The sequence below is a fragment of the Octopus sinensis genome, linkage group LG11 (assembly GCF_006345805.1).
Source record: "Octopus sinensis linkage group LG11, ASM634580v1, whole genome shotgun sequence".
Taxonomy (NCBI): domain Eukaryota; kingdom Metazoa; phylum Mollusca; class Cephalopoda; order Octopoda; family Octopodidae; genus Octopus; species Octopus sinensis.
Window position 1 is genome coordinate 32850156 of NC_043007.1, and position 18804 is coordinate 32868959.

The window sequence follows — 18804 nt, forward strand, 5'->3', positions numbered from 1 at the left end:
ACGTTTTCTGTTTTCCGTTTCCCCGTCTCTGTTTATCTATGTCTTTCCTAAAAGAGCATCTCGATGGACGGTGGTTCTTACCATTCCTAGCTCCTCGCAGCAAGCAGCCCGATCCGTCTCAAATCCTATCCTAATTCCATTTCCGTATTATCTCCATGCTGACAGTAGAAATATAGTGGAGATAATTCCTAAGCAATTAGCAAGTGCGCCGAGGACGACCCCCCCCCGTCCCGGTGGAAGATGGCAGGACATCCCCGCATCAGCGACAAATATCATTATCTTAATCCAAACTTAAAAACCAATGTAAGCTCACAACATTTTGTACTATGACGTTTTCATACACATGTGTATATATATAGGTACTGCTTGAGAACAGCGGGCCCGGTGCGCGCACTCGCGTACTCGCGAATCCGCGCTAGCTAGTCGCGACTAGTCGATCCTTACTTTGTGTTTTTTGTGTTTTATTTACTTTGTTTTAAAAAAAAAATTGGCGATCCTTCGGTATAGGTACCGTAAGTAGCTTTGTTTACATTTCTGAAGATAACAGAAACCCTTTTCTCCCAGCCCTAACCCTAACCCCCTCATATATATATAAAAAAAAACACTTTCTTGAAATGTATACAGTACTTCCGGTACCTATACCGAAGTTACGCCAAAAATTATTTACTTTGTGTAAAAAAAATTTATTTATTTTGTGTTATATTTACTCGAGAACAGTGGTCCCGGTGCGCGCACTCGCTTAGTCGCGCTAGCTAGTCGTGACTAGTCGATCCTACAACGACTAACCTAGCAAAGAGTAAATAAAACACAAAATAAATAATTTTTGTTAAACAAAGTAAATAAAACAAAAACACAAAGTAAGGATCGACTAGTCACGACTAGCTAGCGCGACTACGCGAGTGCGCGCACCGGGACCACTGTTCCCAAGTAGTACCGTGTATATATGTAGTTTGGCTTTTGTTTATTGAATTAAAACCCGTCAGTCAGGGTTCCTTGCATGACCTTTATATGTCAACATAAATACGCACACATGGCTACGTAAAAGCGTCGTTTCATTTCGGATGTTTACCTGATTAGCGTTATAATTTAATTAAATGTATTTTATTTTAATTATTTCTAAAGCGTGTGTGTTTTTTTTAGTTCTAGATAAAATTAATGAAATGAATAAAAAAAAGTATTCTTTTCCCGTTCTTATGAAGCATGGAACTTCGAGGAACATTCTATTCGACAATTTCAAAGGGGGGACGTTCCGCCCTGGGAAATTCTTTTGAAATGTGCGATAAAAAAAGAGATAAGAATTTGGAAAATCCTGTGGGATAAGCCATTCTGAAAGTCCGCCCTTCGCACATTATTCTTTATTTTTGCCCCAAGAAAATTAGGCTGCTATTCCTAGCAAGTCGTGTAACCATGTGAAACCCTTCTCGTTACCTCGTGTAAAACATGAATGTGTGTTTGTGTAGGTTGAGCTGAAGAATTAAGAGTAAGAATTTCCATTTCCATTTCGGATGTCATGTCTTGTAATAAGAGTTATCTTCCCTTACATCTTGATCGAAAACCTTTTCCTGGGGTGGTTTTTGCGATCAAACTATATTCTCATCGATTTCCCGATAACAAAAAAGACACCTGATATCGATAGGATTTCAACTCTAAACAGAGAGGGCCTAACGCAACACAGCAGGTATTTTATCCAAACGCTGTCACTCTTCTGTCAATTTACGAACCTTCGGCTCCCATCGTGGATAAATTCACTTTCACTTTGGACTTCGTTGAAGTTCTTGAAAATGCGTAAATGTCTTGTTATGATTTTCTCGCGTTTATGAATACAAACCTTTGTAGAAGCTTCTTCGTTGTTACCCAGCAGGTTAAAACTTAACAAAATGAATGGAGATAGACGAAGAAAATATACAATATCTAATTTCTTTACGTTTCGACATATTGTTTATCAAAGACAGGAAAGATTTTTCTTTCGTACCCACCCCATAAAATTTGAAAAAAAAAAAAATAGACGTAGTGGAAAATTAATTTCGGATCTTTTCGGTTTGAATAGCAGTTTTTTTAAATAATTTCCACGTAACTAAACACTTTTAAACTTCGTATACTGGTAGAATGTGTTTATAAAACATCTTTTTCTCTCGGCTTTATTGAGAAAATTCTATAGTTTGAAAGATATTTGTTGATTTTTTTCTTCAATTTCTGCAATTTCAACCAATCAATGACGTCTATTGAGGTGAAAACATTCTATGCTGTATGAATATGTCCCTCGTTTAAGAAACAGATTGGGTTTATTTACATTTGTGAAGAAAAAAAAGATACCCTTCCCCCCACCCCTAACCCTAAAACAGATTGAAATGCAATAGATCGATACTAGGGTCATAATTATGGGTGACAATTTCATATGACACCGCTAGAAAAACTGCTGTTCAAACCGAAAAGATCCTTAATTTCCTGCCATGTTTTATAGTAATGAGAAAGTTATAAAAATTAAGAATTTCTATTTAAAAAAAATATTAATTTCTGTATTATGTATATTTACGTCCCAGTTTGGCTAACGTTAAAGCCAAAATTTCCCTAACCTTGGACATGAATAATCATAATACAGAAATAAAGTTTTTTTAATAGAAATTCTTAATTTTTAAGACTTTCTCATTATTATAAGACATGGTAGGAAATTACTTTTCCCCCATGTCTAATATTTGTAAAAAAGAATTTTATGGTTGGGTACAGAATGATGTCTTTCCCAAAATTTGAATGTTTGTTTGTGATAACATTGCCAACGTCTGCTAGCATGGAAGTGATTTTGTCTTGATTCACACTTAATCATTTGTGTCACATTCAAGAGGAGAGCTGTGTGATTTAGCATCTTGCATTGCAACCTGTGGTTTCTGGTTCAAACTCACTGTGCGGCACCATGGGTGGCAAGTGACTGCTACTATATTTCTGGACTCACCAACGCCTTGTGAATGCATTTGGTAGACGGAAACTGTATGGAATCTCTCCATATATATGTATACACATACATACATATATGGGTACAGAATGTCACAAACAGAAAGCAACATGAAATACGAAAACAAATAAGTTGAATATGCAAACAAGAGAAACAAATGAAAAACAGGACGAGGAGTAGATGGGCAGCCGACAACTGATGAAGGGTCGTTCTTTATATTACTTGTCTTGTTTTCCATTTGTTTCTCTCATTGTTTGCATATTCTCTTGTTTGCCAGTACTGCCTGACTGGCCCTCGTGCTGGTGGCGCATAAAAGCACCCACTACACTCTCAGAGTGGTTGGCATTAGTCCGCCAGATCAAATTGGAGCCTGGTGCAGCCTTCTGGCTTGCCAGTCCTCAGTCAAACCGTCCAACCCATACCAGCATGGAAAACAGATGTTAAATGATGATGATGATGTATGTATATATATATATATATATATATATATATATATATATTATTTACATTACTAGATTCAACGCCACACATCCATTTCCAAGTTAGTTTATCTATATATATATTTGCAAAAGAGGAGAACAAAGGCCGAGGCATAGCAAGCATCTCAAGTCATATGCATTATTTTATATTATTCTTAAATTAGTTGAGGTCTTACAGCTGTTTCTGGGATATCCCAAGTGATAGGCTAGTATGCCTGAATATGGGATATTCCATCGAGAACATAAGAAAGGTCTTGACGTGGAAAAATTCACAGATAGTAGGCAATGAAAAAGAAGAGTGGAGAGTAAGTAAATAAAGTTCATAATTCATTTTTCAGAGCTAATTCTACCTGGATTTACCTTGGATTTTACCAAAGGACACACGGACTAACATCCATACCCTCTGAAAAATGAACTGTGAACTTTATTTCCTTATTCTCCACTCTTCTATTTCATTGCCTATTGTTTGTGAATTTTTCCATGTGTAGATCTTTCTTATGTTCTCAACTTTTTTTATAAATTTTTTTGTAAATTCCAACTATATATATATATATATATATATATATACATACACATACACACCATTCAAGTGTGGCCAGTGCCAGTGCCGCTGGACTGGTACTCATACTGGTAGCATGTAAAAAGCACCATTCAAGCATGGCTGATGCCAGTGCCGTCTGACTGGCTCCTGTGCTTGTGGCACGTAAAAGCACCCATTACACTTTCAGAGTGGTTGGCATTAGGAAGGGCATCCAGCTGTAGAAACTTTGCCGGATCAGATAGGAACCTGGTGCAGCCACTGGCTTGCCAGCCCTCAGTCAAACCATCCAACCCATGCCAGCATGGAAAGTGGATGTTAAACGATGACGACAACGGTGATGATGATGATATATATCGTCATCATCATTTAACGTCCGTTGTCTATGCTGGCATGGGTTGAATGGTTTGACTGGGGTTGGTAAGCTGGAAGGCTGCACTTTACTCCAGTCTGATTTGACATAGTTTTCGACGGCTGGATACCCTTCCTAATGCCAACCACTCTGAGAGTGTAATGAGTGCTTTTACGTGCCACCAGCATGGGTGCCATTTGTATGACACTGTGGTGCCTTTACGTACAACTGGCACGTGTATGTATATATATGTATATATATATATATATACACACACACAAAATGGAAATTGTAGTTGTGATACCCGTGCTGGTGGCACGTAAAAAGCACCAACTGATTATGGCTGTTGCCAGCTTCCTCTGGCCCTTGTGCCGGTGGCACGTAAAGAACACCCACTACACTCACAGAGTGGTTGGCGTTAGGAAGGGCATCCAGCTGTAGAAACACTGCCAGATCAAGACTGGAGCCTGGTGCAGCCTCCTGACTTCCCAGACCCTGGTCAAACCGTCCATTCCATGCTAGCATGGAAAACAGACGTTAAACGATGATGATGATGATGATATGTGTGTATATGTGTGTGTATCTGTGTTTTTCCCTCCACCATCACTTGACAACCGATGTTCGTGTGTTTACGTCCCCATAACTTAGTGGTTTGACAAAAGAGACCAATAGAATAAGTCCTGGGGTTGATTTCTTCAACTAAAGGCGGTGTTCCAGCATGGTCGCAGTCAAATGCCTGAAACAAATAATGGAATGAAAGAATCTTTATTCGTTGTGTGTATGACTGAGTTTATGTTTTGCCAATGAATGTTTGTGAAAGCCCGTAAATCCAGTGAGTCTTCTGTGATGTCTTTTGTTCTGCCCCCTGAGTTGCTTGAGATATTAGTTCTGTACCAAGTTATAGACACTCCCTTGCCACTCTTCGTCTTCAGAAATGCAGTAAACCAATGATGGCTCTGTTGGGAACCTGTAACCAACGACACTATTGCTTCACCCTTACAGAAAACAAAACAAAATATACATAACAGAAAAAGCTAGCTTTATCCCAGCCATATGGAGGGGAACTTTCTAGGTGCAATCCCATGGTCATTCATGACCGAAGGGAGCCTTTTATATGTCTGGGGCTGTGTGTTGTGTTCTTGAGCAAGACACTTTATTTCACGCTGCTCCAGTTCACTCAGCTGTAGAAATGAGTTGCAATGTCACTGGTGCCAAGCTGTATCGGCCCCTTTGCCTTTCAATTGGATAACACTGGTGGCGTGGATAGGGGAGACCAGTATGCATGGGCGACTGTTGGTCTTCCATAAACAACCTTCCTTGGACTTGTGCCTGGGAGGGTAAATTTCTAGGTGCAATCCCATGGTCATTCATGACCGAAAGGAGCCTTTTATATGTCTGGGGGTGTGTGCTGTGTTCTTGAGCAAGACACTCTATTTCATGGTGCTCCAGTTCACTCAGCTGTAGAAATGATTTGCGACTTCACAGGTGCCAAGCTGTATCAGCCTTCCTCTTTTTTTTTGATAACATTTTGGGGCTTAACTGACCTTTGTCTGTTCCATACAACTAACTGTCAACATATCCAAATATAATTGAAACCATAGTGTCTCTTTCTTTCTCTCTTTTCCCCTCCATAGTCACATACCATCTTGCTTGTACAAGTTCAGTCAAGCCCCGACACTCGAACCTATTCAGATTATGATAGTCTTGGTGAATGTCTAGAAGGTTAGTTAATGACTTTTTTTTTTTTTTTTTGCTTTTGAATATTGTTATTTACGAATTCTTTCTCCAATTTAGTCTCGTTTCAGAAATACAAAACAAAACTGAATCCCTGTTCTTTTTCTCTCTTTTTTCTTTCTTTTAATCTTTTGAAAGGTGTTTGTAAAATTTACGAAGAGCATTTGAAGCGGAAAAACCCTAACTCTCCGACTGTGATTTATGATATTAACCAATTGTTTGACTTCATCGATCGCTTGAACGACATCAGCTGCCTGGTGTAAGTAGCTTTCTATCGAATCTGTCTGTTCGTCTCTCTGTATGGATGAATGCATGCATGCGTACAGGCATTTGTGCATGTGTTTGTGTGTACGTTTTTATCTAGGCAACATATGAGGGTTATAAACGGTCATAAGGCGGCGAGCTGGCAGAATCGTTAGCACGCTGGGCGAAATGCTCAGCAGTATTTTGTCCGTCGCTACGTTCTGAGTTCAAATTCCGCTGAGGTCGACTTTGCCTTTCATCCTTTTAGGGTCGATATAATCAACTTAATCCGTTTGTCTGTTCTTGTTTGTCCTCTCTGTGTTTAGCCCCTTGTGGGTAGTAAAGAAATAGGTATTTCGTCTGTCACTGCGTTCTGAGTTCAAATTCTGCCGAGGTCGACTTTGCCTTTCATCCTTTCGGGGTTGATTAAATAAGTACCAGTTACGCACTGGGGTCGATATAACTGACTGTCTGTCCTTGTTTGTCTCTTCTGTGTTTAGCCCCTTGTGGGTAGTAAAGAAATAGGTATTTCGTCTGTCGCTACGTTCCAAGTTCAAATTCCGCCGAGGTCAACTTTGCCTTTCATCCTTTCTAGGTCGATTAAATAAGTACCAGTTATGCACTGGGGTCGATATAATCGACTTAATCCGTTTGTCTGTCCTTGTTTGTCCTCTCTGTGTTTAGCCCTTTGTGGGTAGTAAAGAAATAGGTATTTCGTCTGTCGCTACGTTCCAAGTTCAAATTCTGCCGAGGTCAACTTTGCCTTTCATCCTTTCTAGGTCGATTAAATAAGTACCAGTTACACACTGGGGTCGATATAATCGACTTAATCCGTTTGTCTGTCCTTGTTTGTCCTCTCTGTGTTTAGCCCCTTGTGGGTAGTAAAGAAATAGGTTATAAATGGTCACCATCATCATCAACGAAGTAAGGTAGTTCATTGCCACAGAAGGCAAAGTATTAATGTATCGGCCTTTCCCTTGGTTAAAATCAGTGGCGTGAAGAAGGGTGGCTGATATGGATGGGTAACTGCTGGTCTTCTATAAACAGCCTTGCCCAGACTTGTGCCTTGGAGGGGAACTTTCTAGGTGCAATCCCATGGACATTCATGACTGAAGGGAGCCTTTTATATGTCTGGGGGTGTGTGTTGTGTTCTTGAGCAAGACACTTTATTTCACGTTGCTCCAGTTCACTCAGCTGTAGAAATGAGTTGCGACTTCACTGGTGCCAAGCTGTATCGGCCCCTTTGCCTTTCCCTTGGATAACGTCAGTGATGTGAAGAGGGGAGGCATAGTATGCATGGGCGACTGCTGGTCTTCTATAAACAACTTTGCCTGGAGTTGTACCTTGACGGGTAACTTTCTAGGTGCAGTCCCACAGGCATTCATGATCAAAGGGGGTCTTTACTCTTTTATGTCATTTAGGTAATTTATCATGCCTTCATAATTGTCATAATCTGTGATAAATTCAAATACTTTGTAAAATACGAAGTTTATATCAGTGTACGAGTCTGTAGAAATTAAGAATATTCTTTTCTACTCTAGGCACAAGCCCCAAAATTTTTGGGGAGGGGGCCAGTCGATTAGATCGGCTCCAGTACGCAACTTGTACTTAATTTATCCACCCCAAAAGTATGAAAGGCAAAGTCAACCTCGGTGGAATTTGAACTCAGAATGTAATGGCAGACGAAATACCTATTTCTTTACTACCCACAAGGAGCTAAACACAGAGAGGACAAACAAGGACAGACAAACGGATTAAGTCGATTATATCGACCCCAGTGCATAACTGGTACTTATTTAATCGACTCCGAAAGGATGAAAGGCAAAGTTGACCTTGGCGGAATTTGAACTCAGAATGTAACGGCAGACGAAATACTGCTAAGCATTTCGCCCGGCGTGCTAACGACTCTGCCAGCTTGCCACCTTTGAAAATAAGAATATTGGGAAGAAAATTAGTTGTCAGTGTTTTTGACGAGTTCTTGAATTCTGAAGAGGTCGAAGCTAATTGAATTTGTCCAAGTTTCCATATTCCAAAGATTTTATGAACCAACACAGCAGCCAGTTTAATGGAAGGGAGAGAACTCCTCCATTATACGATAAAACAAATATTTAAGGAATTAGGAAGGAAATAAGTGCTTACGCGCGGATACATACATACATATATATATATATATATATTATATATATATGGATGAATGAATTATCCTTTGTTTACCGTTAAATGTAGGTATTACATCAGTTTTAAAATGTAGAGCACTCTTCAGCCACATATAGAAGTACAGATCATTTACTACCATGTTTTTATTGATGAAATTCACCTCTCTCTATATATACCTACCCTCTTTGTAATGGTGGCAAATGGAATAAATATAAAAATGAACATTGGCAATTTAATTAAAAAATTTCATAAGTGGCTGAAGAGTGCTCGACATTTTAAAACTGATGTAATACTTACAGTGTTTAATTAAATGAAGTAGCATGAAACGATTGTACTACACTACTTTTGGATATCCTTGCTGCTTATTTTGAATATATGCTGGTGCCCCAGCATGGCTGCGGCCTTCGGCTAAAACATTTAAGGATTTAAGGATATATATATATATATATATATATATATATAATATATATAGCAATAATAAATCTCTGAACGAGATGTAAACAGTAAGCGCTCGACAACGTAAAGTATACTAGCCATCTTAATATGGCTAACCACTAAGGGTGGGTGTTACTGTAGCTTGTAGTCCCAGGAGATCATCGTCTCCAGCTGGCTTTAGGCACAATTTCTGTGTCCTTATGGTATTTGCAAAGGGAGGTCATCCCTCTCTCGTAAACCTCTCGTGATTGTCGTACGCCGAAGACAAGGCAAATACCTACAAACTGCAGTCTGTGCGTATCACTTAGGTTACGAGAGAGGGATGACCTCCCTTTGCAAATACCATAAGGGCACAGAAGTGTGCCTAAAGCCAGCTGGAGACGATGATCTCCTGGGGCTAAAAGCTACAGTAACACCCACCCTTAGTGGTTAGCCATATTGAGATGGCTAGTATACTTTACGTTATATATATATATATATATATATATATATATATCTTTATAATAATAAGGGAATATCAATTCCAGTGTCACAGGGATTGAGATATTCAAGTTAAGAATATTAAGTTGAATTATACTCAATAAATAAATACATATATATCAAAGTATCATTAGAGACAGAAACCCCCCATTAAAATTCAACAAATCAGAAAATAAATTCAACCATGTCATAGAATATTATATTTAATACTTACTATTCATGTTCAAAGTTGTCGACCAAACCTGTTTCATGAGGTTGTATACTATAGCCTCGGGCCGACCAAAGCCTTGTGAGTTGGATATGGTAGACGGAAACTAAAAGAAGCCCATTGTATATATGTGTGTGTGTATGTTTGGGTGTCTGTGTTTGTCTCCCTAGCATTGCTTGACAACCGATGCTGGTGTGTTTATATCCCCGTCACTTAGCTGTTCAGCAAAAGAGACCAATAGAATAAGTACTGGGCTTACAAAAGAATAAGTCCCGAGATTGATTTGCTTGACTAAAAGCGGAGGACGGGGGTAGAGAAAAAGGAGGCTTTGGGAAGAAGGCAGTGGATTGGGAACGCTATGAATTTATATTATTATTCGGCCTTAGGAAGGGTTTCTAGCTGTAGAAACCTTGCCAAATCAGATTTGAGCCTGGTGCAGCCATCTGGTTTGCCAGACCTCAGTCAAATCGTCCAACCCATGCTAGCATGGAAAGCAGACGTTGATGATGATGATGATGATGAAATTATATATTATATTAAATATCAAATGATTCATAGTATATACTCTTTACTCTTTTTACTTGTTTCAGTTATCTGACCGCGGCCATGCTGGAGCACCGCCTTTTTAATCGAGCAACTCGACCCCGGGACTTATTCTTTTTGTATGCCCAGTACTTATTCTATCGGTCTCTTTTGCCGAACCGCTAAGTAATGGGGACATAAACACACCAGCATTGATTGTCAAGCAATGCTAGGGGGACAAACACAGACACACAAACACACCCATATATATATACATATATACGACGGGCTTCTTTCAGTTTCCGTCTACCAAATCCACTCACAAGGCTTTGGTCGGCCTGAAACTATAGTAGAAGACACTTGCCTAAGGTGCCACGCAGTGGGACTGAACCTGGAACCATGTGGTTGGTAAGCAAGCTACTTACCACACAGTCACTCCTGTGCCTATATAAATTAATAAAATATGAAATATTTATTTATTCATAAAAATAAAGGTGGGGTCGCTGAGGGTATTATATAGCCATGACGGGGGGCGGCGGCCCAAAGTTTGAGAACGTCTCGTTTAGAGCCTGACCTGGCTCTATGCAGCGACTCTCGCTGTATGAAATTATTTCTTCAATGGGAAGCAACTCCTTTGAATATACTTACCAAGGTAGACAACTTCCGAATTTATGCGCCTGCATGGCTGTGTGGTTAAGTTTGCTTTTCAACCGTATATAGTCTAAATATAGTAATAAATAGCTAACTTAAAAAAAGAAAAAAACCGCCAGGGTTGATTTGTTCGACTAAAACCCGTCAAGGTTTTGCTCCAGCATGGGCGCAGTCCAGTGACTAAAACAAGCGAAAATGGTAAGAGCCTTGAAAAGGTAGAAGCACAACCCTTCCCTCCCACACAATACATAACTTTAATTACTTAAGTATATTGTGAATCATATAAGAGGGTCTTTCTACAATTGCTCACCCTTTTTAGAAATAAGTCAAATTTTCCTCATTTCACACCCTTTCAATCATAAAAAGAGGACTTGGGGGAGGGGTGGGGGTCGGGGCTAAACGACAAACCAAAATAGACAACGGGAAGTACTGCCATTATTTTGTTGCTAAAATTTTTGGTGCCCTCAAATGCACAACAGCATCAAGAACAGGTCAGGATGAGGGACGTGTGCTTTCATGGTGCTTTGTTGCGTTTGCCATTTGTTGGTGTATTCCAGGTTGTGTGTTCTGAGCACGGTCCCAATCAGTTCCTACCTCTGCAAGGTACCTCTTCATCTGCCATTACCTTGTAGCATGTGGTCAACGAACACGAGCCATCAATCCAGCCAGATGCTCAGCAAAGCAAACATAGTAAGTAAGCAGGGGTCTAACTTGGAAAGACCTAACAATATGGCCGAACATTTCTCTTTGGCCATGAAGAAGAACGACAACAACAGAAATATCCAAAATATCATTTTGACTACCAACAGCATCATTTCAAATCCATTCCTTGCTTCATATCTGAATTCTTTAAAAGAGACCAACTAGTTCCTTATCTATCAGTTTGGTAAACCTATGTAGAGTAGTGCCTTAACACAAAACTACTTGTAATTTCCTGAATGAAGTACCAAAAGGATTCTTTCTTTCACATGTTCTTCGTTATGCATATTTTGCCCCACCATATTTTATATATATCATCGTTTAACGTCCACCTTCCATACTGCCATCGGTTGTACACACACATACACACACACAAACACACGAGGGAATCCTGAAAAGTTCCTGGCTGTTAGGGTGTCGCGAAAGGCCTGGTTGGCGGCCCAACCTTCCGAGTTCTTTTACAGGGCTTAGGAAAAACTGAAGGAATACTGCAATAAGTGCGTATTCCTTACGCCAAACCGGGAACTTTTCAGCACCCCCTCGTGTGTGTGTGGGTGGGTGGGTGTACACACACACACACACACGCATGCACGTGTGTGTGTGTGTGTATGTATGCACATGATTCACTCGTCGGTTATTACAATGTGTATTGTTGTTGTTGTTAAACAACAAGACGGGTAAGAGTGATTAGGTGATGGTCTAGGGCTCAGGGGCGGAAGACTCCAGACCTTGGAAAAAAACCCCTTTGGTTGTCTCGTTGTAGTCAAGGGCTCTTCGTTGACGCCCAACACAACTGGGGAGTGTCCCTTCGAAGTCGCTGGAAAAGGGAGGTAACTTTGTTAACCATTATTTTCCAAGGAAGGCAACTCTTCAATTTCCGTCTCGTGTTATATGGTGTGTGTGACATTGTATGTGGATTGTTAATTTGGTTATCCCTAATCTGTCTAGCTGCGAAACCCAAAGAACAACATGTTAAATTTTCCTTTCCGATATATTTTGAAGAAACATGTTGAAGAACCACAAAGATAACAGCAATAATAAATAGTTTTTTCTACCGAAAGTACAATGCCTTGAAATTAGGGGCTAGTCAATTACATCGACTCCAGTGTTTCACTGGTACTTAATTTATCGACCCTGAAAGGCTGAAAGGTAAAATCGAACTCGGCGGAATTTGAACCAGAACGTAGCGGCAGACGAAATACCGCTTAGCATTTCGCCGGCGTGCTAACGAAACAACAGCAATTATATTAGTCGTTTCTTCTAAAACTTTGTGGTGGTGGGGTTAGTACTATCCAACCTCTGACCAATCACACACAGCTAGCTGGCATTCAATGGCGTATCAAGTTCAGGCATTTTGATTGGGTTGTGGGTTTTGGATAGAAAATTCACAAAAAGTCACTTCTGTTGATTTTTTAATGGCTTTGCGGGGTGACTGGGGAAATGTAAAGATGTGCAACGACCACCCTTGGACGGTTTTGAATGACCATAGAAAGTGCGAGCCCTCAACTGAAAAATTGTGGATTTGTATAAAGGACATGCACACACACACACACATTTTGCCGTTTATATATATAGAGATAATTGCCAGAAAAGTTTCCATAACTGACCATCACTCTTTTGTATAAAAAGAGCAAAAATGTTAATATGATGGTATAAAATTCGTTATTTTTCATCCAAATTCTTTTTTGCTTTTATATTTAGTCGCTATTTTTCCTCTTCTTTTTTTCTTTTTCAGATTTCAGAAAAGCACAAAAACCTACATCCCTCACAATCAAAGTTGGTTAAAAGAGCGTATCTATCATATGTTGAGAAAACAAGCAGGAAAATAAGAAAAAGTGGACGTATATAGACGGCTGGATAGAGATCAGAGAAAAAAAGGAATTGTTTGTTCTCGTGCACATGCCGCTTGCTTTGGCAGGACACCGATATTTATGCAGTGGTGACTTCAGTATTATTATTATTGCAGCACAGAATTCTGCACTGAGCTTTCTTCTTTCATTCCAATATTGTGATATACAGACAAAACATTTTATCATGAAATTTATAAACCGTTTCTGAAGTTTAAAAAAAAAACCCAAAAAAGAAAACCAAATGCTTGCAGCAGAAGTCAGTATTATATTTTAAAAATAATTCAGTTTCTGACTTGAAATTATTGAATCTCTGTCAAAATCTTGCCGAGGTTGACTTAGCCTTTTCTTGTCAGAGGATTGATTGGATAATTAGCAATTGTACTGGACTCAGTTTGACTCTACTTATTGCATATACGCCACTGTGGTAGGTTGGGGTCACGTGCCACTGCATGAGATTACTATATTACTAGTATTATTATTATAATTATTATTATCTGTCTTTGGTATAGAAACCATATATCATTAGCACTCCAGAAATTTCGGGTAAAAAAACCCCATCACCAATAGAAATAAACATTATTGATAGTGACCACAGCACCAATACAGCCACAGTTGCCACAAATAAATGTGTGACCGATAAGATTGCTTGAACCGTCGCTCTCCGACTGACCGCTACCAACATAACAACAACAACAATTATCATCAGCAAGAGTTTAAACAGCTTTACCAAGCAGCATCCATTGCTTTGTGTAAAAGAAAAGGAATCTGCTTTCGTATTCGCGCCATGGAAAAACAGGTGGTGAAGGTAAAGGTGATGCATGTGCCACCAGAAATTGAAATCTTGTGGTTAGTGGCGGCAGTGTTGCCCGAAGGAGGGGAGATTCTGGAATTGAATCGATACCCTCGAACAATCTGGGGGTTTGGTATGGAACTCCATATGAGGATCACGCAGGAAGAACTAGAAAACCTTCCCGAGCGGATAATTCTGTCAACTGGACCCGAATTAGATGTTGAAGTGGAAGTAATATTTCCGAAGGTTCAGAATGGCGGGTAATGTCAGTTTTAAAGGAGCGCATAGCCTGCAGCTAAAAAGAAAGAAAGAGAGAGAGAGAGAGAGAGAGAGAGAGAGAGAGAGAGAGAGAGAGAGAATGAAAGCCCATGTTGGCTGTCGGCACCAACTACAACAATAAATTCAACAACAACTGTTAACTAAACCATAGCTGGAATACCTTTAAAAGGATTTAACCATCATAGACCCAAGAAACCTTACTGGTATGTCCTCTCCCTTAAAACTGCTCCAGCATGAACATTACACACACACAAAAACACATGTATATTTTTACTTAACTCCAACATCTTACCAACCCCCCACGCCACCCCCTCCAAAGGTGTCGGAGGGGGTGGAGTGGTGGGGTTGTAGATCACAGTGTCCTCATGACCTGCAAAACTTGTCTTGTGGTGGGAGGGAGAGCGAGAGGGAGAGGAACCAAGGAACCTACCAACAGCTACCCACTATCACAATTACAATTACAAAACATTATTTACATTATTTACATTTGACGGATATTTGTCCTCATCTTGTTTGTCAAATGTAAATAGTGTAAATAATGTAAATAATGTACATAATTCCTCATCTCTTAAATATAGAACCTAAATTACAAAAGCCCAAACGAAAATCACAACAGGTTAGTGTGGCCTAGTGTTATGAGCCCTCACTGAACATTTGGCCGTTTGATGGACAGAAACGGCAACTGAAAAAAGGGGCATTTGCCTTTGATAATTGGTAGGAATTCTTAGACCAGTAGAATTCCTTGGTTGGTCACAGTTGCCATGGAGACAACCATTGTTTGTATATTGCATGTTATTTCATCAGGTCCCTGCCTCTCATTCCATGTAAAACCCTGTTGTTTTCTCATCCGTTTTTGTAATGTACCCCCATTCATCATCCTTGTCTGAATAAAGGAATTGTTATTATTATTACAGTCTGAGTTCAAATGTCACTGGGGTCAGCTTTGCTTTTTGTCCCTTTTTGGGGGTTGATAAAGTACCAGTCAAGTAATGGGGTCGATATAACTGACTTATCCTTTCTTCTGAAATTGCTGGCCTTGTGCCAAAATTTGAAACTGGTCAAGGCGGCGAGCTGGTAGAAACGTTAGCACACCGGGCGAAATGTGTAGCCATATTTCGTCTGTCGTTATGTTGTGAGTTCAAATTCCGCCGAGGTCGACTTTCCCTTTCATTCTTTCGGGGTCGATAAATTAAGTACCAGTTACGCACTGGGGTCGATGTAATCGACTTAATCCGTTTGTCTGTCCTTGTTTGTCCCCTCTGTGTTTAGCCCTTGTGGGTAGTAAAGAAATAGGTATTTCGTATGTCTTTATGTTCTGAGTTCAAATTCCGCCAAGGCCAACTTTACCTTTCATCCTTTCGGGGTCGATAAATTAAGTACCAGTTATGCACTGGGGTCGTTGAAATTGACTTAATCCGTTTGTCTTTGTTTGTTTGTTTGTCCCCGCTATGTTTAGCCCCTTGTGGGTAATAAAGAAACAGGTATTTCATCTGTATGTTCTGAGTTCAAATTCCGCAAAGGTCTACTTTACCTTTCATCCTTTCAGGGTCGATAAATTAAGTACCTGTTGCATTCTGGGGTCGATCTAATCGACTGCCCCCCTCCCCCAAAATTTCGGGCCTTGTGCCTAGAATAGAAAAGAAGAAAAAATTTTAAGCTGTTGAAGAGGTAAGTGTTTCTACTTTGCATCCTTTTGGAGTCATTGTAATAGATACCAGTTATGTACTAGGCTCAGTTCTATCGACTGCATCATGCCAGTTAGAGAAACAGCTATATGCAGTGTGAATAACAAGCAGTATGTAATGACATTTCCCTGTCTGAAACTAAACATGACTGTTGACTTCTTTTGCTATTCTCAAAAGATGTGGTCAATGGAAAAGTAAGCATGCAAAGTTTGTGAATATAAATATACTGAGGTCACACAAAACGCATTTAAAAGGGCTGTTGCATTAGGTTTCAGAAAGTCTGTATGCGTACATATGAGTAAATAAACAGATTGGCTGCTTGTTTCTCTGGTATTGGTTAAATTGATGCAGACACTGATGAGAATCCAATAAGACTAGAAACATCGATGTAGGCTGTTCATAAGTTTTTTTCAGTCCGTGAAGAAACAACTAAGTTTGCCTTGTTTATATATTTGCTACATAAGGCAGTTTTATATACAACTGCCATTCAAAGCAGAGAAACACACAATATCATTTTTAATCTCTTCTCATTGCTGAGCCTGAGACCCATATTGGCGCTGGATATCTGGTCTTGGCTTGCCTTTGGATCATACCAATAGGGTGAAGATGGTCTGTGAGGTGCCGTGCAAACCTTATTGAGCCTAAAACTTGAGGTTGCGCAATCGCCGGTTAGGTGACTTTCCCGATGCCCAAATCGAGTAGGAGGGCTCCGAGACGAGCATGGAAACCACAGATGCGAACCTGGGTGAAGCTGACTGCGGGTGCGATAACTCATGCAAGGGCGTTGTTGATATTTTGCATGGGCAATGGTCAGTGATGCGCTTCCTCGGTCAAGGGGTAGACATCCACCATGTATGTATGTCTCTTCTATTCTTTTAATTATTATAAATCTTCCACCGAAGAGGGAACCGGTTTCCAACAAAGGTACAAGGCTCCTGAACATTTGGCCGTTTGATGGACAGAAACGGCAACTGGATGTAGTTAACATAGACAAATTCACATTTGGAACTTGAGAAAAGTCTTGCATATTTTTACTGTTCCACTCATACATTGCATTTGTAATGTACGAATTAGCCGGTCAGTTTCTCTTTCTGAAAAATCTCAGTTTATCCTGCTTTTCCTTTAAGCATTTACTAACATAACCTACAGCTCCAATTGTTATTGGTATGAAAATGAATTCATAGTCTGGATAGAGAAGCTGGAAGTTTCAAAACGTTTATCCATAGATATTCTCTTTTTCTTTGATTTTCATAGATATATTTATATCTGCGGGGCAGCTGATCTCTATGATGGGTGGGGGTAAACGAGTGGTTTACCCTTGTTTCATACGGCAAATAAGAAAATGGAGAGGATATAAAATCGACAGACATCAGCCAGTAAACATTCCCAGTATGTCTATTTATTCAGATGTATTGGATGAATATAGACAAATATGTGAGTGAAGGGTGTAAAAACATATAAGCATAGAGAAACAAAAATTGCTAATTTGTGATGGTATTGGGGTGATAGTAACAGTATGAGCTGTACTTGTGATAAAGGCGGAGGCGATTGTGGTGGCGGTGGTAGCCGAGGTGGTCACGGATGACGGTGAGAGTAAGTGATGTGAAAGTGGTGGAGGGGAAGGCAGCGAAGTCAAAGGTATTGGTGGTAGTGGCGTCAGAAGTCTGAATGGTGTGTGTATGGCAGATGTGGTGGCGATGGTGGTGATACTGTTGTTTATCATGCAGCTTTGCAATAAGCTCCAAGTCGACAAATTATATATATATAAATTGTTTTGATGAAAATTGTTCATTGCTTGAAAAATATTGTTCAAGTTTAATCAAATTTAATACGTACTCAATGCACGAAGTGTCATTGTTGGGCTCAAGGTCTAATGAAGAGCCCTCAATGGGAGCTAGCTTAAAAGCCGCTCTCGTGAGTTCCTATTTTGAAGGTAAAAGTAAGCGATTCTTCATATCTTCCATAATTGGTATTTTGACTTTTGTTCTAAGTAAAGATTGGTTTACAAAAATTATATAAAGTTTATAAACTTTCAGTATTAGACAAACTTTCAAATTTGTCTTCGTACTTTTGCTTTAAATATAGGCTTGACCCAGCAGACTCATGCATTGATTAAAATAGCAGTTATTATAAATATTAATTAGTATAATTTTGTTAGAATTTGCAAAGAATCGTAGGAAGCACACAACTTTACGTAGTGAAGTTCCAATTGGAGCTCATCATTTTACCAACCCATTTTTTCTGATTTTTCGGTATTTTCGACAATTTTTTTCAAATTTAAATTTTACAAACTCTATCATTACGAATTTTCTAAAGAAAAAAAAACGGCATTTAATTATATATTTTGTCAAACTTTCAGAATAGCTGTGTTTGTTGCATAAATCGGAATGTTTCGGATTGTTTTCGGTATTTTACCACATTTCATAAGTATCCCAAAATATTCAGGAGCAGACTTTCTTTAAAATACTCACCAGATCTCTCGCCTACCGACTGCCACTTTTTCAAGCATCTCGACAACTTCCTGCGTGAGAAATGCTTCAAAAACCAAGACGATGCCAAACACGCCTTCGACGACTTCATCGCCACCAGAACGCAGAATTTTTACTCTACTGGGATAAATAAACTTGTTTCACATTGGCAAAAGTGTGTTGATTCTGATGGTGTTTATTTCGATTGATAAAGTTTTGTTTGAGCCGAGATATGTGCATCTGAATTCAAAGGTTAAAAACCGCAAGAACTTTCTTGACAACCTAAT

General features: G+C 39.5%; 1 protein-coding gene across 1 annotated transcript; it reads left to right on the plus strand.

The window, feature by feature from the left end:
• On the plus strand, positions 1 to 15272 carry LOC115217426 (enhancer of rudimentary homolog). Its single transcript, XM_029787123.2, has 4 exons — positions 1 to 303; positions 5951 to 6038; positions 6189 to 6309; positions 13181 to 15272. Exons 1-4 carry the CDS (start codon positions 241 to 243, stop codon positions 13272 to 13274), a joined length of 366 nt encoding a protein of 121 aa, XP_029642983.1. The 5' UTR covers positions 1 to 240; the 3' UTR covers positions 13275 to 15272.
• Positions 15273 to 18804: the final 3532 nt, after the last annotated feature.

Coding starts and splice junctions, on each gene's coding strand:
- LOC115217426 (XM_029787123.2), top strand. CDS start 241: ATGGCAGGACATCCCCGCATCAGCGACAAATATCATTATCTTAATCCA. Junction 304..5,950: donor ATCCAAACTTAAAAACCAAT/GTAAGCTCACAA, acceptor TCCCCTCCATAG/TCACATACCATCTTGCTTGT. Junction 6,310..13,180: donor AACGACATCAGCTGCCTGGT/GTAAGTAGCTTT, acceptor TTTCTTTTTCAG/ATTTCAGAAAAGCACAAAAA.